The following is a 23,299-nucleotide window of genomic DNA, read 5'->3' on the forward strand; positions in this document are numbered from 1 at the left end:
CTCACATGGGGAAGAGAGAGATAGACTCATGGGAGTGCTGGCGTAGGCCACACTCCTGGACAAAGAACTTTCTCCCATATTTTTATTAGGAGAGGGTTGGGCACACCACCCACAGATTTTAATCCTCTCAGTCCGGTACGATTTGTCCAGTTCCTCTTATAGGGGCCAAAAATGACCACCTTACCCTTTGCCCAAACACACTACCTAAGTGGAGTCCACCCCCCTCTTATTAGAGGCACTAGGAAACTGTACCGGATACAGAACCTAGGAGGATAACTTTCCCTCCACCCACTCCATGGAAGCGGGCGGTCTTGGCCAATGGGAGGGGAATGGTGTTTGTTAATTGCATGTTTTTTGCTTTTTTCTTTTTGCTCCCTCAGGGAAGTCTTTTTGTATTCGTTTGCATCCATTAAATATATTTTTTTGTCAGTAGAGGGTTGGGCATGCCGCCCACTCCAATTAAATGGGCAGCGTTGCCCAGTGGGAGGGGAATGGTGTTTGTTAATTGCATGTTTTTTGTTTTTTACTCCCCCACCCCCTTCTAGGGAAGTCTCTTTGTATTTGTTTGCGTTCATTGAATATATTTTTATCAGCAGAGGGCGGCGCGAGTGGCATTGCCCAATGGGAGGGGAAGGAGGGGAGAGAGATAGACATAGGGTGTTGGAAAATTTCTCTCCAATTCCCTAAAAGTGTGCAGAGCGGCAGTTTAGAGTGGAGATTTAGACACCTGGCAGCTTGGACATCCAACGATGCTAAGCTCGAGAAGAAAGAAAAAAAAAACAAGTCAATGAGCTCGGACTGTAGGATGTCTGAGTTGCCAGTTGTCGACATCTCCACCCCGAACTGTCACACTGCACATTTTAGGAAATTGGAGAGGATTAAAATCCGTAGGGTGCCCCATTCCCGTTTTTCCCATTTTTATCTAGTAAATAAGGGATCTTACCAATCTTTTTTTTTTTTTTTTTTATGGAACCAAAAAAAAAAATCTATTAGAAAAAAGAGTGTCCTAATGAAACATTTATTAGAACTTACTCATTTTTTAAGGGTTCTTCTATGCGTCACTATAAAGAGTAAAGTGGTTCACTGCACTATTTTTTATCTACCCTTCTAAATTGTTTTAGTGAGTTGAGGTGGAAGGATAGAATTAGTAGATTCACCTCCAAGAGAATCTTGTAGGGGAGAAATCTTCCCTTCACCATCATAGCCTGGCCAGGGTGAATCCTCAGCTTGGACCGCAAGAACACAAACGGCGAAACTGTCTTTTCTCCACCCCCAACCCCAAGCCTAGAACGAGGGAGGACACAGAGTCGGTATCGGTGGTGGAAGTAGAGCCAGTGTTCTCCTCAGGCAAGGCTCCAGCTTCCTCTCTCCCTCCCCCATGAAAATTTAGGGATTTAGGAAGAATTTGAGCAGTTCAAAATGGATAAGAGGGATGTCTAATTTAAATCATTCTATAGTTAAATATTAAATTTCAATTTTACTTTAAATCCAAATCCCTTGAATTGGAAATAAATTTAACAAAATAAAAACCCCTCGAATAAAGCAAAATAGAAATTACATAAGAGTATCATTACTAAATATAATAAAAAAGGGAGAAAAAAACGCTACCTAGGTGCATGTGGTGCAATGCCCCTGTGCCAGACACAGAAGCGCAGGAAATGACCGCTGCATCCCCATGAAAAGGCGGGACAGTGCACCCCACGTGCCGAGGTAGTGTTTTCTTTCTCAATAAAAATTTAAGTAATTATACAATCATTTTAAATAATGATTACAAAAAAAAAATTTAAGTTTGAAAATTTTCACATCCATTCCCTTTATTTTCCTTTCCAACCAGAGGCTCAGCCTCTAACTACTTCCTGGCCAACTGGACAACCCTACTTCAAAAGAAATAGATCGCACACGAAGGATCTATATGCCTAACCAAAAATTTACTTTTATTAAGTGGGTAGGGGGATTGTCATTAGGGATGTAAATGAATAGCCGAAATCCGGTTCCGAATTCGTGTCCGTATCCGTTTAGCACTATCCGAATCCGTCCGAAAGCTAAAAGGATATGGATACGGATAGACTATAGCTATCCGAAAAGCTATATTTACATGTAAACGGATAAAATATTCGATCCGTATCCGTGTCCATATCCGTTTAGCACTATCCGAATCCGTCCGAAAGCTAATCGGATGCGGATGCGGATATAGCATTATCCGAATCGAATCCGATCCATTTACATCCCTAATTGTCATGTTGGAGGCCAACACATTAATAATAGGTCGGGGTTTAGACTATCATTTGCATAAAAGTTAAGGAAAAAAAGGTTCTTTGAACTCGTAGAGTAGGGTACATTAGCATCCTTTATGTCTATATATCTTCTTCTCACATGAAATGATCTTATTGCCCTTCTATGTATAGGTGCCGTTTCATTACACTTCTCACATAATCGTGGTGTACACTGTACACATCCCCTCATAGGCTTTCTTTTCTTTCTCCTCATTTAATGAGGTGGGCTCCTTGAATACAAATCATACGTACCACAACTCCTTTATCACGCAAGAATGGATAATGCCAATATAAGTAGGTGACGTGTCAATCCCACTTCCATAATGTAAAAAAAAAATAAAAAATTGTATGTATAATAGATGGCGAAAGGTCAACTGAACTATACAATCCACTTAGGTTAAAGTTGGCATTATAATTTTTTTTTTGGGGGGGGGGGGGGGGGAGAATTCATTTGATAGTCCTTTTACTATATTGCCATCTTACCCCACTTGCTTCGACTTACAACTATTAATCTAGGGTGCTTCTTATTGTTCATCAAAATGACGAAGTGAGAAGTTGTAACCCTCTTTTGATTATTCCATTGTTTTATTCCTAAAAATTGAAAGTTTTGAAAATATTGTCCGTATCAAAAGTGATCATTCTTTTTCATATATTTTTAGAACACAGTGTGAAATGACAAGACTTACTCTCATTTCAAAAAATGCCACCAACCTTGATTACAATAAGTTTTTGGCATAAATTTTTGTTCATATATCTATTCATCGCAAGGTTTCAAATGCGCACGGAAAGGTCTTGAGAGGGTATTTTGAGGAACATTCTAAACCTATAGGGATTTGTGAACCCTAGGATGGTACAATAATGAAGAAAAATTTTCTCCTTAATTTTAACACACAAACAAATCTCCTCTTCTTCCTTTAAATTGAATTATTTTTTCCTTTCTACTATACATTTGCCTATTTATACTTATTCGATGCTTTCATCCCATTGTTTTAAAACCTTATATTTTATCCTAAATTCCCAATTATTTTCGTGAGACATCCAATGTATCCCTAAATCCTAATCACTCACTCTTCTCAGTGTCATTCGAATTCAATCGGATATCTCAAAAGAGACGAGTCTTCAATTGACCTCAAAACTTATCCATCTGCAAACTATTTCTTCCATTCATTTCTATTGTGGGCTGGGCCAAAAGTGGATCGCAATTTGTAAGGCCCACAATTGAAGCCCCGTGGACAGTAGTCCACAAGCCATTCATTTGGCTTCGGCATGGCCAGGTCGTAATTAGCCCACCTGCAGGACTAAGGCGGGCATCGGATGGAGAGAAACAGGGTTGAAATGATCAGACCCCCTTATCTGACACATTGTCGTCCATACCTCAAAACCCACCATGCACGAAAACTATCCCCTAACTATAAGAAGCAAAAGTATCACAAAATACATATTTTGTAGTGTAGCAACAGGCAATTGTAATGGATCCAGCTCTTCTCCAGGGAGCTCAGTGCCCAGGGCACGCCCAGGGGGCATCTAAGGGTGAGGCTATGTTACACACATCTTGGTGCATGCCTAGGGATATGTGCGGTACAATCCAACGGCTAGATGCTCCCTGGACGTGCTGGACTCCCTAGAGACGAACTCAACTCCAATTGTAATATAACCACATGGAGGTGGTAAATTTCAAACCATTAGTTTGATAGATCACACTCTTGATTAGTCAATAGTCACGTATTAAATTTTATAGTCCAACTCAATCATATGGCCTATTTTGGACAGTGTTTGATATGCATTTTTAGAATGCATATATGCATTTTTAGAATGCATTTCAAGTCAATTTCACATTTTTGGACAAAAAAACAGTTCCAAGAAAACGAAATCGACCAAGAATGCATAGTAAAATGGATTAGATTAGATTTTACCAGTGTTTTGACTTTTGAGCCGTTAAAACTATTCTGCTCCTTTTGTAGTACTATTTTGACCTTAATTTTTTCCACGTGTAAAAGTTCATTAGGGCTGATGCTTAGAACTTGCTGAGCCCAAGCTTAAATTTAACCACCATGCTACCACGTGGCAATTATAACCTGCCTCCTATGGCAAAAACGGCCATTCAAGTACTCCCTTCCTACAAATAAAACACCACTGTGCCCCTCTAACGAACCTCCCAAGGACCCAAACCCACCCAGTGTAAGCACACTTCACATCCTTCCTTGCCCATTAAATTACGGACGGTCATGGGCTGGACAAAGCCCTTTACCATTTAAGGACAAAGAATTTTTCACTGTGGGCTTGTGCCTAAAAGTTAGCCGAAAATCACTATTTTCATTTTGGGAAGGGTTTCTTACGATGCTAGTGTGGGGAGGAATCTGCATGGCCCATCAATGGTAATGTAGAGAATGATGTCATCGTCGTGTGCTTCTTTTCTCCTTTTTATTTTTAATTCTTTTATTTGATCCTCATGCAATTGTTCCTTATACTTTATTTGTGTTCAAATCACGGTTTTACGTGTAACGATTGGATCAGCCTTGACCGATATTGATACTTGATTGATACTGTATCGATGGTATCAAAACATGGAAATGCAAAATGATCCCCAACAAAATTCTATATCGATATTTTGAGGGGTAAAACAGTCCAATTCGTATCAATATCGGCACCACCGATACAGTGCATTAAAACCCTGGTTCAAATTGTGCAAATTTTTTTTTAAAATTTGGTTTTATTTTTCTAATATTAAATATGGGGATCTAAACCCAAATTTAATAATACTTGTGATTTTAATAATGAACATGGATGGATCAAGAAATAAAATTTTCTCACATATCAAAGACCATCCATGTATTTTGTGATTGGAGTGTTGGGAATAGCAGAGATCTTGATCGGACTCTTCTTCCACTGAACCAAAGCATTCTTGTCCCATTTTAATTTAATTTTGAATTGGAGGTGGTCTTGCTAATATTACTGAATTGATTACAAAGAAGATTTTATAGACAGAAAACATGCTTCCTCCCACCCTGCTCCTTTCATGTGGTGTTCACGTGGTATGGGTTCGTTTGCTTCTACTTTAATCAAATTTCCAAATCTTATTTAAAATAACATTATAAAATAAGTTTCTTCTAAAGTTGTATATAATTATGAGAAACAGTTTTCTGTAGGCCACACTCCCATGTTTCTATCTCTCTCCTCCTTAAAACAAGGGGGCAGATGTATCTTTTCACATGAAGAGGAGAGAGATAGACTCATGGGAGTATTGGCGTAGGCCACATTTTTTGACAGAAAACTTTTTCCCAATAATTATATAACCAATGCTTATATTTTGATAATTCCACATTTTATTTTCATAGAACATGCCCAAATCACACAAACCCCACTTTTTTTTATTTTAGGTGTCTACCTCATCTCTAATGAGAATCCATCCAATGAATGTCCAATGAGACATCTGATGACTTAAGTTAGCTGACACACATCCGGACGAGCAAATGGACTCATTGGAGAGAAGCCGGATCCAAAACATAATTTGAGGAATTGGAATCAACCATGATTTCGAATTAAATTGTGGTTCGATTCAATTAGGACTAATGATTTAGTTTGAAATTTGACACCCTTTTACAGAATGAGTGTATTACATGCAGGGATCACATTCAAAATCGCATGAGGGACCAAAGTACCAAAACTACAAAAGCATGGGTTCATGCGGACCATGCCATGTCGGTATTGCGTCACACCTGATCTCACCCCGGCTTGAGTGCTTGACGATGAGCAGTGGATAAAGCTGCAGCCTCCAACACATATATTGCTCCAATCTCATGACTCCAATCTTCAAACGGTCCACCCCTATCACTTGTCCAGTGCACTCCCATCTTGTTATGTTTTCAGGTTGATGTTACTGGAGTCTGATTGAGCCCAGATATTTTTATTAAATAAAAAAGAAAAAGGAAATGACAATGCCACCACCTGATCACGTGGTATACCACTTTTACATGGTATACCATTTTTGCATTCAGATATAAGGACACGTGAAATGACTATCATGCGGGCCATGCAATCAGATAATGTTTTTTATTTAATTTAATTTTATTTTATTTTTATCATTATTTATATAGTTTTACTTATACTTGTGTCATATATCTCATTAAAAAAAAAAGTAAAAACGAAGGTTGCCAAAATTCATGGTGCCTATGCCTAGGTGCATGAAGGTCGATCGAAATGATCCCATCCTGTGAAATGAAAACCTCGTTCTTATTGAATGCCTTCACGTGCGCTCTCATTGATCCCGTGTGTATTCTCCATTATACCCCAATGGCCTAATGGATATATTACCCAACCATGATATTAGAATGGTTTTACTAACCTTGCAAAAACAACTCCCATCAGAATATAGTGGACCGCATCTCAATGCATGACAACCATTTTTTTTGTTTATTTTCTTATGTATTTAAACTATGAAAGTTCCGTGTCACAAATCACAATGGTTCACGCTAGTAACAAACTTACAAAATTGAACTTTTTTTTTTTTTGTAAACTACAAAATTGATTTTCACACACTACCAAACTAGCCCGTCCGTACAAGTCACATAGTGATTGGAAATTTTTTACTTTAGCAATTTTACACGTGATGGGATCTTCTTGAGGTTAGGGATGGACTATTAAATTTAACATAGAATTGTCTATCTAATGAATTAGCATGTAAGCACCGATGTGAGAATTTTTTTCTCTCAGGTTCGTTGCTCGATACAGTTGTCCAGTTCCTCTCATAGGGGGTGAAGATGACGACTTAACCTCACTTGGGCAGGGGGTTAGGTTGTCATTTCTGCTCTCATATGAGAGGAACTGGACAGGACAGGTAACCTAAGAGGATAATGATCCCTAATGTGACCCACATTGTTACATCCACATCAACTATAATTAGCAGATGAGTTTAAGTTGCAAACCATCCCGTAACTATTTTGATGGAAGGTCGTTACAGTGAGAGGTATTAACTTGTAAGGGTTGCTTGGTTTTAGTTTACGTTATGCAAACACACCTCAATGTTGCTATCTGCCTAAGGAAAACCCAAAAACAAGAAACACCTTCCTATGATAATCGTCGTCGCTAAGAAGACAATCAAAACATTGACCAGACACTCTTAATGTCGATCAAGTGTGAGGTATGTTTCGCTATCCTCACTTAAATAATTTGGATTACATAGCCGTCAGTCACAATTGAAGGAAATAGAAAAAGTTTCTCTTGTAACAACTGTGTTGATGCAACTAAACATAAATAGCATTAAACAACTCAACCTTATCTCAACTAAATGAATTATTGTATTTCTTTCTCATAATGCAACTAAGATGGATTTATTAAGTTGTTTGATAATGGACCAAATATTGACACACACTACAACAATAAATTGGGAATCTCAAAAATATCTCTACACCTATCAACCGAAATATTAGATAGGAGTCCTTGGTATTTATTTTTACTTATATCTAAAGTCCAACCCAATCATTTTTCTAAAATATATAACTTAATAAATTATTTTGTTAATTTGGTGGCTAGACTCTGGAATACTTTTCCCGATTCTATTAAAGAAACAATTGTGTAATTAAAAGTTGGACTGATGTTTTTTGTGCCATAATGCAGCTTGTGCCCAGACACATGAGCTTGCCACTCAGGGGGTAGGGTGGTCATTGCGCCCACCCCCATATGTTTGGATGCAGCCTGCGCCCTCGGCACAGATAACATTCTCGCTTAAAAGTTTTGCTATTCAACCAAGAAAGAGAGAGAGAAAACCATTCATGTATGCATGATGCATACAAATGACCTCATGCATGTTTGATGTATGTATGGTGACATTAGGTCTGTATTTATTTGTTGCTATATATGTTGAATCCCCGTGGAAGCGTGCCATTAAATTATTTGTTCTCTTGTCTAATAGGCATGCATAGTTACAAAATCATTATTGAGTATAAATTTTAGGAGTTTTTTGGTTGCAATATAGAAAATAGCCAAAAAAATAAGTGGTGTACAAGCTTTGGTGAGTATTCATTTTTAGGTGTCTATAGATGGAACACATGATTTCTAACTTTGGACCACTGGGATATAAGAATCACTTCCCAAGTTCTCTAGAAACTATACTTTTTATCTCAACAGCATTGCTTAGAAAAAAAAGATCTCATTTATTTATTTATTTTTATGAAAAAAAGATCTCCTTTATTGTATTCCTTGTACTCAAAGAATTAATGAAAGTTTTATTTTTTTTTGTTTTTTGAGTTGATATTTAATGTATGACACATGATAGTTGGGGTTGGCCCAACATATTATACGCACGTGGGTAAAATGGGTATCTATTGACAAGTCAAGTTTCAGTCCAAATAGAATTTGTTATGAAGCACGAACATTCAGATTATCAATAGGGTATATGGACCAATAAAGAATACATGGATATATTTTGTGACGATATGCTATTACATAAGAGAGTATATTACTACACATACGAGGATTCTACCAAGAGATTCCTTTCTAGGCATGCTACTTGGAGAAACTTTTCCTAAGCAGACAATTTATATTGCAATTCATATTAAATTTAGAATAATTTAGAAAAAAAGAATTAATTTGCAGTTGAATCGGTTTGGATTTTTTTTTTTTTTTGTGTGTGTGTTTTATGAATCATTTAGAAAAAATGAATACATTCTCAAAGAGTTAATCTTTTGTGGATAATTCAAGAAACAAATAATTTGGCTCATACAACGGGAATCTGTACAAACTCGAATAGAAATAGAAAAAGACCATTTCATTTTTTTGAAATGTAAATGTTTAAATACTTAAAATAATCGTTTCCTAACCTTTTGCTTTAGTCCATTCTTTTACTAACATTTTTTTCTGTTTTTCTCAAAATTAACATATGAAGTTAATTCATCCAAAAAAAAAACATATGAAGTTAATATCTCTTGATTTTGCATCCCATTTATTTCTAAGTCCAAATTTGCTATTTATTTTTTATTGTTAGGTGATTTTCATGTAATTAGAAATAAAATTTTGTTTTCCATCACAAGGTTTTTATACACCAAGAGGCTTGACCTTGATTAAAAAAATTATGCAAACTAGTGGCAAAATGGAATTTCAATCTTCTTATATAAGAAAATGATAAAAATAAAGGTGGGAAATACTTTAGAAGCTTTGTTAAGAAACTGAGGAAAAAAAAGAGTGGAAGTTTAAATGAAAAAAATAATAAAAAAGACAACAAAATCCATAACTTTTGAATAAAAAATGGAAATGGATTGTAGAGAGAAAGACTACCACTAGGCCTTGGATCCTCTCCAGCACACGTGTCAGATGAGGAGACCTCATTGGGAGATCCCAGCCACCCCTGTGCTGGAGAGGATACAAGGGCCAAATCATATAAACACTTTTGAGCAAGATTTTAGTAATTGGTATTGAGATTGGCTGATACTGATATAATACGATACAATATTGATCCGAATTGCCATGTATCAAACGATTTTACCCTTACATTTTAATAAAAAATGATTGTATTTACATTTCCCCCTTGGTTAGTACCCCTTGATCGGTATTGTATTAGTCTCTACCGATACCAATACGAATCAACCAATCCGACCAATCCAATATGGCTTTCGCAATTCCTCAAGAAACTTTTTTAAAATAAGATATTCTTCCCACCTTTCACGGCACCGGCAGGCAGCTATAAATGGGATGCTCCGAAGAAAAGAGTGCAGAAATTTTTGTTCCTTAGGAAAGTTACTTCTTTAATATTATAATCCGGAAACCAATTACGCCTCATCTCCCCTGTTTTTGTGCATTAATTCCGTTTATCGCTCATATAATTTAAAAAAAAAAAAAGACTTAGTAGAGTGTTATGCAAACTATATGTGATTACACGCAATTGAGATTGATTGATGAACAATGTCTGATACCCAGAAGAAGGAAAAACAGAAAAGTGAAAAGAGATCCCAAAGAATCGTATGGGTCCAATCTAGGATATATATCCCCCAAAATATGATTCTCTGGTGTAAACAAGGTTATTTTTACCAAAAAAAAAAAAGTAGTGTAACCAAGGTTATGGTATCGGTATCGGATTCCAAATGGTATCGAAACATATTGGTCTAAGATCGGATGAAATTTAAAAAAATAAAAAAATATATAGAAAGACATTAATGGCTGATATGATCTATTATTATTGGTATTGCATCTTTATTAGTTTTCAACAACACCAATATATTATCATCAATACGATACCAATACCTTGATCCATGGGTGTAATACCTGAATACCACATGGAGGAAGGAAATAAAACAAAGAAACTCAATCAATTCAAAACTTGTAATATAAAACAACAATCAAGGAGAGAGAATCAAAAGCCAGAAGGTTACTTCAAGGTATCGAAACAAATATACATATGAGACGCCAGTCAATAATAGTGTGGATGGATTCTAAGGAGATGTTGGGGATGATTCTTAAACCGAACGATGGGGTTTGGCATTGAGGAAGATGAAACTTACAAAATCATTGGAATGCTTATAAACTTAAACTACAACTAACATTTTCAACATCATATAAACATACTAGCAATTTAAACTATCGAAATCGAAGAGTTTTATGAGTATAATGCTTTTGGATTGATTAGATTAGAATCAAAGTTTCTTTTTTATTTTATCTTATTATTTTTTTGTTTCACAATCAAACTGGACTGACGATTAAATAGTCAAAGCCAAAACTGAACCAATTACTTCCAATTTGATTCGGTTCAAGTTTAAACGGTCGATTTTGATTCCAATATCCAAAACCGGTTCAATTTTAATACCCTTAGGTCAGTCAGTCATCAGAATGATATCATCGTGATATAAAGGAAGGCGTAGGTCAGACAAATATAGAATTGGTACCACCGTATAATAAATAGACTAATAGAGTAAGTGGTCTTTATCCATTTTTAGTTTTTGTTTTTTTTTGAAAGAAATAAGTATGTTGCGATGTTACGTTCCAATATTTACATAACATGGGTTTACCAAAAAAATAAATAAATTATATAACATGGAACGTTACGAACGTATAAGATTCTACTACAAGTCTTCGTTATATGCACATTCCAAACATGCACGACAGATTAGAGGTGCTGGTCTGGGCCCCAACAATATCCTTAGATCGAAAATGAGGGCCATTATAAGGACACGTTTTATTGACATAGGAGTATCAGATGGAGATGGCCCACCATAACGACAACGGAAACGGAAACCTCGTGGAAGAGGAGGAAGGAGCGGGTCCAACGGAACGATACAGGGACAAATTAGGAGGCCTTTTCACGGTATGACAATTTGTGAGAATTTTACGGTTTTTTGGGGGGTTGGTTGTTACTTACTTGTAAATTACCTTACCCATCTACGGCTGCACCGCTGCTAATTGCATCTTAAATTTGGAAAATTGATTAAACTCTTGCCCGTAAATTAATTTTATCTTTTCTCGTTTTGCCTTTTTCCTCTTATTCGCATTAACTGCTTGTCTCCTTCTAATTAGTAGCTGAGCTGTTATTTTCTCGTTTTTTAAGTTGTAAATTTGTAAAACTTTTGTTAACTGCTAATTACAAATTAATAAAGAAAAGATCACGTAATATTCGAAAATATAAATGGAAATATAAATTATTTGCCTTTCTAAAAAGGAAAATTGTTTCGGTGTAGAGGGGTAGTTTTGAGTTCAAACGAAGACTGAAAGACAGAAGGCTTCATCTTAGCGAGCTGTTAAATTTGCAGCAGAAAGGCCTTCTCTCTTCTCCACTCGAACTCCACTGGCTTTCTCTCTCAATCATCTCTCGATTTAGGCTTCTCTTCTTATCTTCGTTTAGAATGACTTTGATTTGCTGAATTCGCTTTCGAACTGGACTCGGGAGGTGCAGTTTCAGGGGATTCGATCAGAATTTCGACTCGCTCTAATTTCTGAAGTTTCTTTTTCTGCATCTAAGGTGATCAAAGGCTTCGAAAAAACTGTAAGTTTCTCTTATCTCCAGAGATCCAGTTTGTTTTACTCTGTTTTTTTTTTTTGCTTGATTTGAATCAATATTGGACCATTTTGAACCTGCGATTACGAGTGAGAGGGAGTAAGCATAGAACGATATAGAATAATTGTTTAAAATTTCTGCCATATTTTGTTAGTTTGATCCCTTTCGGTTCAATGACGGTGGAAATGGGCGAGCGTACTGGAGATTCTCAGGTTTCTAAGATTGAAATCGAGGAAAAGGTCTCTTCGAATTTGAGTTATTGTGAAGATCTGGGGAAAGTCGATGCCGAGGGCAATGGCATTGTGCATGACTGCGTAGAGGCGAGTGGTGGTTATGTGAAGGACGACGGTGATGGTTCTTTTGTTTTTGTCGGTGGGCCAGATGCGGTCTCTGACGATCATGCAGAAAAGGATCTCGATGCAGAGTGTGTGGCAGATCCTGCTGATACTCTCGAGACAATGCCCGCCGTTGAGGGAGAAACCGTCTCCGAACCCATTGTTGATTCTCAAAGTGGGGAGAAACAGGTTGTAGTCGGGGAATTGAGTATTGGGAAGGTAGGCAACGATCAATTTCCCGTAGAGAACGGTTGCAGTATTGACGAAAGTGTAGTTTCTTATTCAAGCAATGGTGCCGCTGTAGAGAGTTCGCATTCCCAACTGAAAGGAAACGAAGTGGAAAAGACTGATCCAGCCGATGAACAGAGCAATACAGCTCTAGCTCCGGAGGTAGTACGTAATGAGGAAAATATGATCACGACCGCTGAGGCTGCTGAATTGGAAGTGCCTCTGCTTGATCGTGATGAGGAGAAGGAAAATGTTCCAGTTCCTTTCGCAGAGGTAGAAGCCGATGAGGTGGAAGAGAGTCGGGAATCAATTACAGTGAAGGAGGCTGTTGAATGTGAATTACAACAGCTTGATACTGAAGAGAAGGTCGAAGAGTTTGACAGTGTGAAGGAGACTGAGGAGCAAAGTAAATTAAATTCAGAAACAGAGGTAAAAGAAAACCCGGAAACTGAAAATATGGTTAAGGGCTCTGCTGAATCTAAGAGCCATCAGCTCCATAATGGTGAGAAGGACGGAGGGGAGCCAAGGATATTAGACTTGGCTATAAAAGAAGAAAATCAGGAATCTCAAGTCACAGATATGAAGGATGTGGAGTTAGAGTTTGGTCAGCTTGACAATAGAGAGGAGGATCTAGGAGACAATCCTTCAGGGGGCATCAGGTTGGAAGATGCAACTGGTCCTGCAATTACACAATTAGAAGCAGAATCTCTTAATGGCGCCATTGAATGTGGAACGAGCTTGCCCAGTGACCCAGTTGATTCAGATACTGAGGTTATTAATGATTTGGCTGTAGGTAATGGAAACATGATGTATACTGTGGATATTAAACAGGAATCCGAGAATGTAGATGGTTCTGCGGAAAATTCTGCAAGCTTGCCTCATTTGGTTGATGAAGTGGTACAAGAAACTGGAGTTGGAAACATATCTGTTGAAGATGGTGAAAGCTACCCTACAGAAACGGTAGATAATATGATATCCGAAGCTGAAGTTAGAAATCCTTGTGTTAAAATCAGTGAGAGCTTGCCTCTTGAGGGTACCATGTTGGAAACTGTAGTTGCAAATGGTTCCACTGATGGAGTTAAAAGCAGACATACTTGCATAGCTGGTAATGGGAATTCGGAAAATGAGATCTGCAATGGTTCAGTTGAAGGTGATGTTGCTATACCTACCTGTCCTGCTGGGAATTTGGAGATAGAATCTGAAGCTATTAATGGTTTTGTTGCAAGTGCCAGAAGCCTGCCTAGTTTCTCTGTCGATGATGTTGAGGTAGAATCTGAAGGTTTGAATTGTTCTGTCAAGAATGGGAGTAGCTTGCCTACTTCTCATGTTGCTGATGTGGTACAAGAAACTGAAGTTGGAAACATATCTGTTGAAGATGGTGAAAGCTTTTCTACAGAGACGGCAGATAATATGATATCAGAAGCTGAAGTTAAAAATCCTTGTGTTAAAATCAGTGAAAGCTTACCTCTTGAGGGTACCATGTTGGAAACTGTAGTTGCAAATGGCTCCACTGATGGAGTTGAAATCAGACATGCTTGCATAGCTAGTAATGGGAAATCAGAAAATGGGATCTGCAATGGTTCAGTTGAAGGTGATGTTGCTATACCTACCTGTCCTGCTGGGAATGTGGAGATAGAATCTGAAGATATTAGTGGTTCTGCTGCAAGTGCCAGAAGCCTGCCTAGTTTCTCTGTTGATGATGTTGAGGTAGAATCTGACGGTTTGAATTGTTCTGTCAAGAATGGGAGTAGCTTGCCTACTTGTCGTGTTGCTGATGTTGTACAAGAAACTGAAGTTGGAAACATATCTCTTGAAGATGGTGAAAGCTTTCCTACAGAAACGGTAGATAATATGATATCAGAAGCTGAAGTTAAAAATCCTTGTGTTAAAATCAGTGAAAGCTTACCTCTTGAGGGTACCATGTTGGAAACTGTAGTTGCAAATGGCTCCACTGATGGAGTTGAAAGCAGACATACTTGCATAGCTGGTAATGGGAAATCAGAAAATGAGATCTGCAATGGTTCAGTTGAAGATGATGTTGCTATACCTACCTGTCCTGCTGAGAATTTGGAGATAGAATCTGAAGCTATTAATGGTTCTGCTGCAAGAGCCAGAAGCCTGCCTGGTTTCTCTGTTGATGATGTTGAGGTAGAATCTGATGGTTTGAATTGTTCTGTCAAGAATGGGAGTAGCTTGCCTACTTGTCATGTTGCTGATGTGGAACAAGAACCTGAAGCCAGAAATGGATCTGGTGGAAGTGACAATTGTCCTTCTGGCAATGCTGTGAATTTAGGAGCCATTGTTCAAGATGGCTCAGTTGAAAATGGTGGCACAGAAGCTCATAGCGTCAATGACGTCATAGATGAAAAAGAAGGAATGCAGTCCACTATTGGAGAGAATGATGGTAAACTAATCTGTCAGGAAGTAGACACTGAAGGGATTCAAGGTGATAAGGTCCTACAATCTTCACCTGAGGCTGAGGGTTCCACTGCTAATGCTGTGAATGAACAGAAGGTGGATACAGAGGTGGTGAAAAAAGCATTCCATTTCTTGATAAGAATTCCAAGATATATTGATGATAAACTTAAAGAACAGATTAGACTTGCTCAGATACAGGTCGAGGAGAGGACTCAGAGCAGGGATGCTATAAGAGCTACAATTCAAATGAAAAGGGTAAAGAATTCTTATCGATTGCATGGTGTTTCATTTAGTTTTAAATAGCTTTCTTAAGGTTACAACTTATTTAATTGGCAATCTTGTGAATAGGCAATTTGTAACGAATATCGAGATAAATTTGAAGCTGCCAAATTAGAAGAAAGAATTGCTCGTGATGCATTCAGCGCCAAACGTCAGGAAATAGATTCTGTTCAATCAGCAATTTCTATCGATGATATTGATGACAGGGTTTGTTATGCCACCTTTCACTGACAACTGTTTTGGATTTGTGTTGTGATATAGAAATGTGCAACATCTTTATCCATTATGCATTTCTCATGAGTCAGGAATTTATAATCTGAATGCAGATACATAATATGGAACATATGATACAACATGAAACTATGCCTTTGAAAGAAGAAAAACAACTCATACGTGAAATCAAGCAATTGAAGCTTCTTCGTGAGCAACTGTCTTCTCATATGGGTAGACAGGATGAACATCAGCAGGCATCAGACCAAAGAGACAGTCACGAAGAGCGTTTTAAGGTATCTATAGTTTATATGTTCCTTACTACCGTTGTTGGATTTTATAATGCAGTTCTTGTAACCCCTTTTCTAAAATTTCTATGCCCTGTAGCTTCTTAAGCAGGAGTTAGATTCCCTTAGAAAAAAGGTTTCTCAAACTGAAGGGATAACAAAGGTTGCAAAGGAAAAATATTTTGAGGAAAATGAAAAGCTAAGAAAATTGCAATCTCAGTTTAAAGATGCTGATGTTCTTCGTCAAGAAGCGTATGCAAATTTACAGAATCTTAGGAAAGAATTGTATGAGAAGGTACTTTCTCTTCCGCTTTCATGCATAAGCATTTTCTTTAGTGCATCAGGGAACAAGTTGCAATACATTGACAAGTGGTATTGGAATAGTAATGAAATGTGAGTAATTTCCTTTTGTAGATGATTAGTAGTGTTAGGGGGTCCATTTCTTGGTGTGATGGTAAAAGCTTGGGCTGCCAGTGTGAAGATACGGGGCCTGAGGGTTTCCATTAGTGAATAACTTGCTAAAGCTTAGGACAGTTCAGTGCACGCCTTCTGGACCCTGCAAAAACAGGACTCTTTCCGGGTTATGGCCCTTTTTAGATAGGTTGTAGGGTTAGATTGATTTTCATTTTTGCAAACATGCCAATTACTGATGTTGGAAATCATATTGAAATTCAGCACAGTGCATGGATTCACAAACTAAAACAGGAGTTGGCCAATTTTTGGCATATGGAGCTCCAGCCTCCAGGTCATTTCTGGTTAATGGGGACTCCTTTTCTCCATGTAGTTTTCTTCCATTAAATATGATGTGTATAGAAAGACACTTATCTGATATATTTCATGGTCAAGGCTCATAAATAGTCCAGAGTAGCTAGAGTCGATTGAAAAAAGTAGCTGTTTTTATGATATTTTCTGATGTTTTGTTTCTTGGGTGTTATATCTGGTCTTGTTTGTTTTTGTTCATGCACATCTTTGGAAATAAATAATACAGTGAGAGAAAGGAACCAAAAGGACAACAGAAAAGATGAAAGATGCAAAACTAGACGCAATTCTAGCTTCATATTTCTTCTCATCTTACACACACTTAAACATGAAAAAACATGACCTGTATATTTTAACACTAATCTTATGTCCGATATCCACCAGATCTAAAATTTTATGATATAAATCCTTCTTCTTTAATAATAAAGAACATGGAGGTGTATCGGATCATAGCAAACTTACCATATAAATCTGTGTGTTATGTAAGCCTGAATGTAAAAGAGTATAAAGTTGTTGGTGTAGTGCAACAGTTTATTCATCCTTCATATTTTTCCTTACTTTTCATTTTTCCTATCTAATTGTTTCTCAGTAAATCCCTTGCACATTGCCATGAATTACTTTTTAGTAGGGTACTCCCCCCTCCCCCCGACTCTTCTCACTCTTTCCATGGTTGTCTGAACTGTCCTTAAAGCAGTTAGAGTCAAAATGGCAGGTGATCCTTTTACAATGGCTGGATTCATTGTCATAGTATTCCAAGTCTGTGTTGTTCTAGTTCATTCCGCGAGTAGTACTGTGGTTATGGTTTGCTACAGTTGTGTAAATGCATTTTTTGACCTTTGTTACTTGAATGAATAAAGATGTTATCATGTACATTATGTCTTGAATGTTGAGATTTTAGTTCCTCCCTTAGGATTACACACGTTTGTCCCATTGGCGATTTGGTGCTGTTACTGCTGTATATGTTTTACACATGCAGTAGGATCTGGCTTACCTTCCGTTGAGTTCCTTGGATTTTCGTAGGATAGTGCAATTGTCATAACCATCTATACATTCCACAGAAAAGATAAGATGGCAAGTGTTATTTGCATGGGATGATTTTTTGTGGGTTGGATTTCCTTCTTGATATTCACAGGTTGCAATCTTTTGTTTATGTTCTGGTATCCCTAATGTATATTAGGCTGGAGAAATAATAGTGGATGCCATGTGTGGAAATCATGTTGTTTCGGATTCTGTTTGTGTTTCTGAGGCCTAATCCCTTGAATTGTTTATCCTTTACTGGATTGCTTGAATTTGCAGAATAATTATTTTCGAATGTACAAGGATGAACTGAGGGTTGCCAATGATTATGCATCTACCGGTGATAGGGAAGCTCTGCAACGTCTATGTGTTAACCAGGTGAGTATTCCCTGTGTCTGGTGAAGGAATATTGGTGTTATTTTATTACTAACATTTGTTATTCTGGTGCCAGGTGGAGACACTAATGGAACTATGGAACAAGAATGATGAGTTCCGAAAAGAATACATCAGATGCAACACAATGAGTATTTTAAGGAGGTTGACAACATTGGATGGCCGATCTCTTGGCCCTGGCGAGGAGCCTCCTGTCATACACCTTGTAGACGAAAGAGTTGATAATGTTCTTGTGGCCTCATCCCAGATAGATTCTGCATTAGTCGTTTCACCTTCAGAATCAGAAAAAGCATTTGTACTTGGAGAAGCTGAAAAGGGAAACGTCAAGTCTGTGGTGAGGGTGCAACAGGAGAATGAAACTGCTAGGTCAAAGAAGGCCTCTAAACCAACTGCTTTGGAAAACGGCTCAGCAACTTTTTCTGGCAGGGAGGAGAAAGATGAAGTGGAAGAAGAGAATAAGAAATCAAAAGAGGAAGAGGAGTTGGCGAGGAAAGCAGAGGAGTTGAGAAAGGAAGAAGCTACAGCCAGACTGAAAGAACAGCGTCGTCTGGAGGAGAAGGTCAAAGCCAAAGAGGCAGAGGAGAGGAAGAGACGCAATGCAGAGAAGGCCCAAGCAAGGGCGGAATTGAGAGCGCAGAGAGAAGCTGAGCTCAAAGAGAAGGTAACTCTGAAGCTTGAAATTGCTAAGTCCTAGCATCCTGAAATGATTTGTCTGACATATATATATGCATGTAATGGAACACTTTTCTGTTGAAAATCTGCACATTAGAAAACTCCCCGTCTACTTACTGCTGTTTAGTTTTGATTGATTATGATATGAGCTTTGTGCAGGAAAGAGAGAAAAGAGCAAAGAAGAAGGAAAGGAAGAAGGCAGCTACAGTTGAGGGAGCTAATGTTGGCACTGAAGGAGAATCTGCTCCATGCAGTGAAAACACTCCATCTGAAACTACAATCCATGAATCTGAAATCAAGGAGAGGACTACAGCAGGGGTGAATAGGCCTAAAAAATCGTTACCACTAGCAAAGCAGAGTAAGACAAAGCCTCTCCCTCCACCTCTTCGCAACAGGGGTAAAAGAAGAATGCAAACATGGATGTGGTTTCTTATGGTAACCCTGCTTGTTCTTGCCTTGTTCTTCTTGGGAAGTGTTGGCATTTCTTTTAAATTTGGCCTGCCAAGCTTTGGCTTCTAAAAACATATCAGCCTATAAAATAGCACTAGATTGGGCATTGATTGTGGTTTACCCATAGAAAAGTAAGCATTCTTTCGTGCTAGACTTTTTCTAGTCTCTTTTGTCCTCCCCCTCCACCAAGTTCTATAGTCCGTTGTCAGAAAGGCTCCTTTCTTGTTTTTTTTATTCTCTAATTGGTTTTCTGTTATCTGCTATCAACCGAAAAAAAATTCGATTTCTGGTGTTATTTCATGCAATATAATGAAATAAGAAGAATAATTTGTTTCAGGGTTTGTAATTTGTCTATGGTTCTTTCTTATGGTTGTGTATGAATATGATGATTTGGTGTGTTCCTCCTTAAGTTCAGTACCAGTATACAGTATTCAGAAAAAAACACTGAGGGTGGAGGGAACTTTGAGTATGGTAATTGACTGTTCTATAATTATGATTAAGTATAGTTATTCTCTTCCAATTTGTCATTCATTCATAGTTAGTAAATATGTGTATAATATGCATTACTGTATCATACATTTGAAAAAGATGTATTTACGTATGATTCCAAAGATATGGAAAAATATGTGACTTTTATAAGAGCTCATACTAAACACCTATGGTATGTGTAATCCATATAATTTGTTTTAAAAATATGTATTTAATTAATAATTAAAAATTTTCGTTATTACAATATTGAAAACCCTTATGGCCTGCAAGTTTGTGCTCCATACCTCAATACTTGTGGAGGAGGAGTGGCGGTGGAGATGTTGGTGAGCCATGATCTCTTGATTGGAAGAGCGGGTGACAGAGGAGGGGAGGCGGTTGGATGGATCAGAGGAGGGAAAGGAGGACGGAGAATCTGGTATGAGGGAGAGGAGGGAAGGCAGTTGATTGAATAGAGAGAGAGAGAGAGAGAGTTAAACAACTGGGAATGGGAAGAAGATAGAGAATGAGATTGGACTCTTGAGTAGTTTGGAAGTTTTCTAGTAGAAATTACTTTAAAAAATGATTTTAAAATGGAAAATATTGGTTCCTATACTTTCCTTATAATTAATCAAACTCTCCTGTTTAAAATTTCTTTTTTAATTATATGGAGAAAAATATAAATGAGAAATTTACATTGCTTGGTCGCGTGGGAACCTGCACTAAAAACAAAAGAGCTTGAAATTATTACCTTGTCCCATGAAAACAAGAATCTCATTCATATTGATGCCCCGACATGCATTCTCATTAGCCCATATACTAATGTAGGGGCCACGCGACCAGGTCCAGGCAGCGATCTCTTGCCCTAAAAATATAGATTTGCACCCTTTTTTTTCCCTAGACATTCCTCCACTTGAAACATGGTTTTAAATTGAGCATAAGGGCTCTACTCAAAGAATGGTCCTGGCCCAAACTTGACATGCAAATATTTTAGGGTTAATGGTCAGCCGGCCCATCCCTTCAAACCGTTGCCTTAAAAGGGTGGTTCAGTTTGCCAGCTTTTGCCCATTTCAATCTTTGACTATGTTTAAGGTTTCAGACCGTTGAGCTTGTCGGCAACCCTATTATAATCATCCTGTACCTTATGATCTATTTAGCATTCATCCTCCAATCGGTCAACAATAAACTCAGACCCCAGTCTTGAAACCATCCCATTTTTTTGGGGATTTTCATTTTAAATGTCTAGTCCAGCCCAAGTAATACAAAATTACTTTTTTTTTGTCCTAAGGGAGGAAGTTTCCAAAAGATCTCGATCCTCTCCAATGAGGAGATCGCCCAATGAATGCCTAATGAGACATCAAACAACTGGGTTGGCACACATTCTGGGCAACCAGTCCAGCTGTTAGATGTTCATTGGACGATCTCCTTATTAGAAAGGATCCCGATCGATTTTCAAACTATTGAAATATTACGAGTTGTAGAATTAGAGTTTCATATCGATTTGTTCATATGATTGATGCCTTTAAATAGCTTGAAATTCTTGGAAAAGCTCTATCCATCTAATGCCTAAAGTTTTAGATTGAACCTTCTAACATAGTATTAAAGCCCAAATCCTTTTATTATATTTCTTAGGTTTTTTTATCCATTTGAAGAGCTCTCTCCCTCCACCACAAATCATAAGAAAAAAAATCTCTCACAAGGAAAAAAAGTGGGCTTCTGTCTCTCTTCCACCTCCATGGAAAGAACCATCTTACCCCTCCCATCCCACCTCGTCCATTGGTCAATGCCACCCACTGACCCGCATACCTGGAGTGGGTGGTATGCCCAACCTCTGCCCATATCTTAAATACCCATTAATAGAAAAAAAAAATCATATTGAAAAAACCACCATTCAATGGTTATAAATATGCTCCAAAGTCAAGTTCTTAATTTTTTTTTTTTTTTTTTGGGTTGAAAGTTGTTAATTCTTATGCATTTTTAGAATTTCTTAATTGTTATAGTGTATTGATTACAAAAGCAATTAAAACCATCTCATTATATAGGTATAGGGTTTTCTTATTGACATCCTTTAAGGTGTCAAATAACTTGTAATCTTATTGTTTTATCGTTTTAATTTAATACATATTTTTTAATGAGGGTAAAAATTATCATTTCATATATGTACAAAAAAATGGGTAAAGATATGATAAATTTTGATAATGACATAATGATAAATCACTTTTAAATTATTTAAAAAAATATTTTTTAATTTTTAAATCCCAATTTAAAGAACTTTTAGTAGGAATAAGACAATGACCAATCCAAATAATATTACAAGTTTAAATACATCTATGGAGATGTCATTTAGAGTATTGAACTAAGAAGCAAGTGGAGAGCTGGAATCATGGTTTGAGGAATCGGTATCGTATCGCCTATATCAGGCGATACTTATTGATATCACAAGTCACCGATCTTGATACCGAAACTGTGAAACGGTACAAACAAAGGGCAAAACAGTAAAAAATCCCATTTTTCAAAAAGGAAAATCAAGGGTTAACTTGTCTGATATGACCACTTGTAACCGATACCCGATCCGATCCCGTGCACTAAAATCATGGCTAGAATCAGCCAATTCAACCTCAAGTGGGTAATTTCATTTCTTAATTTCTTCTAGCTTAATCACATTAATCAACTAATCAAAACTGTGTGGAGATTACTAATGCTCTTATGGGGTACAGAATAGAGGAAGCCTTGAAAAGAAGAAGGCATTTATGATGATTGCAATTGCCATAGCCTTCATCATGCTTTCTTTGAGTAAAACCAGAGGCAGGTATCATTTGCTTTGTTTTTTTTTTCCCACTTTCAATCTCTCTCAATATATATGGTATGTAATGCCATCATAATCAACATCTTCATAATAATTTCTCAACCTAACAAAGAGCCCTCTTAATTAGTACTTGAAGAGATGTTTAATTCTTATTTCTTTTGCACCGAAAAAGGGGTTAAAGTCAATGCTCACACTCGATGGGGTTAAGTTCCCCAAGTTCTTAACGGCTTTCACCCATTGTGGTTCATGATGGCATCTTCGGTTCACTTTGATCAATCTGATGTGGTTTATTTTTTGTCAAATAGCTGTGGTGATTTTTTTTTTTTTTTTAATAAATTACGTTTTTTTGTTGAAGAACAAATTCCATTAGGATCTTCATTGCAAAGTCCAAGACATAAATTTCAAGATTAATTGGGAAAAAGAACTCTGGTCGAGAACATGGTTTTAGTGCACGGTATTGAAATGGGTATCGGCAATATGTAAAATCGATACAATACTGATATGGTATTGGCCTGAATCGGATGTATCAAACAAAATTACCGTTGGATTTTCTTAAAAAATGAGTTTTATGGCCATTTTACCCCTTGTCCGTATGGTGCTACCGATACGGTATTGACACAATATCGGTATCAATGACTAGTAAAACCAATACGTATCGTCGATACGGATAGTACGATACCGATACTTAGAACCATGTCCGGGAGTGTTGTTGCACTCTCATGAGTCTATCT

At 37.4% G+C, this 23,299-nt stretch overlaps 1 protein-coding gene across 1 annotated transcript; it reads left to right on the forward strand.

The window, feature by feature from the left end:
• Nucleotides 1-11,974: 11,974 nt before the first annotated feature.
• LOC122661811 lies at nucleotides 11,975-19,525 on the forward strand. The gene is made up of 8 exons (XM_043857325.1): nucleotides 11,975-12,237; nucleotides 12,384-15,485; nucleotides 15,579-15,716; nucleotides 15,836-16,015; nucleotides 16,107-16,301; nucleotides 18,062-18,160; nucleotides 18,234-18,836; nucleotides 19,007-19,525. Exons 2-8 carry the CDS (start codon nucleotides 12,423-12,425, stop codon nucleotides 19,364-19,366), a joined length of 4,638 nt encoding a protein of 1,545 aa, XP_043713260.1. The 5' UTR covers nucleotides 11,975-12,237; nucleotides 12,384-12,422; the 3' UTR covers nucleotides 19,367-19,525.
• Nucleotides 19,526-23,299: the final 3,774 nt, after the last annotated feature.

The sequence above is a fragment of the Telopea speciosissima genome, chromosome 5, assembly GCF_018873765.1.
Source record: "Telopea speciosissima isolate NSW1024214 ecotype Mountain lineage chromosome 5, Tspe_v1, whole genome shotgun sequence".
NCBI lineage: Eukaryota > Viridiplantae > Streptophyta > Magnoliopsida > Proteales > Proteaceae > Telopea > Telopea speciosissima.

What these genes read in the sequence shown, in the direction of transcription:
- LOC122661811 (XM_043857325.1), top strand. Translation starts at nt 12,423, where the DNA reads ATGACGGTGGAAATGGGCGAGCGTACTGGAGATTCTCAGGTTTCTAAG. An exon ending in TCGATGATATTGATGACAGG is followed by an intron (nt 15,717 to 15,835) that starts GTTTGTTATGCC and finishes ATCTGAATGCAG; the next exon opens with ATACATAATATGGAACATAT. An exon ending in GTCACGAAGAGCGTTTTAAG is followed by an intron (nt 16,016 to 16,106) that starts GTATCTATAGTT and finishes TATGCCCTGTAG; the next exon opens with CTTCTTAAGCAGGAGTTAGA.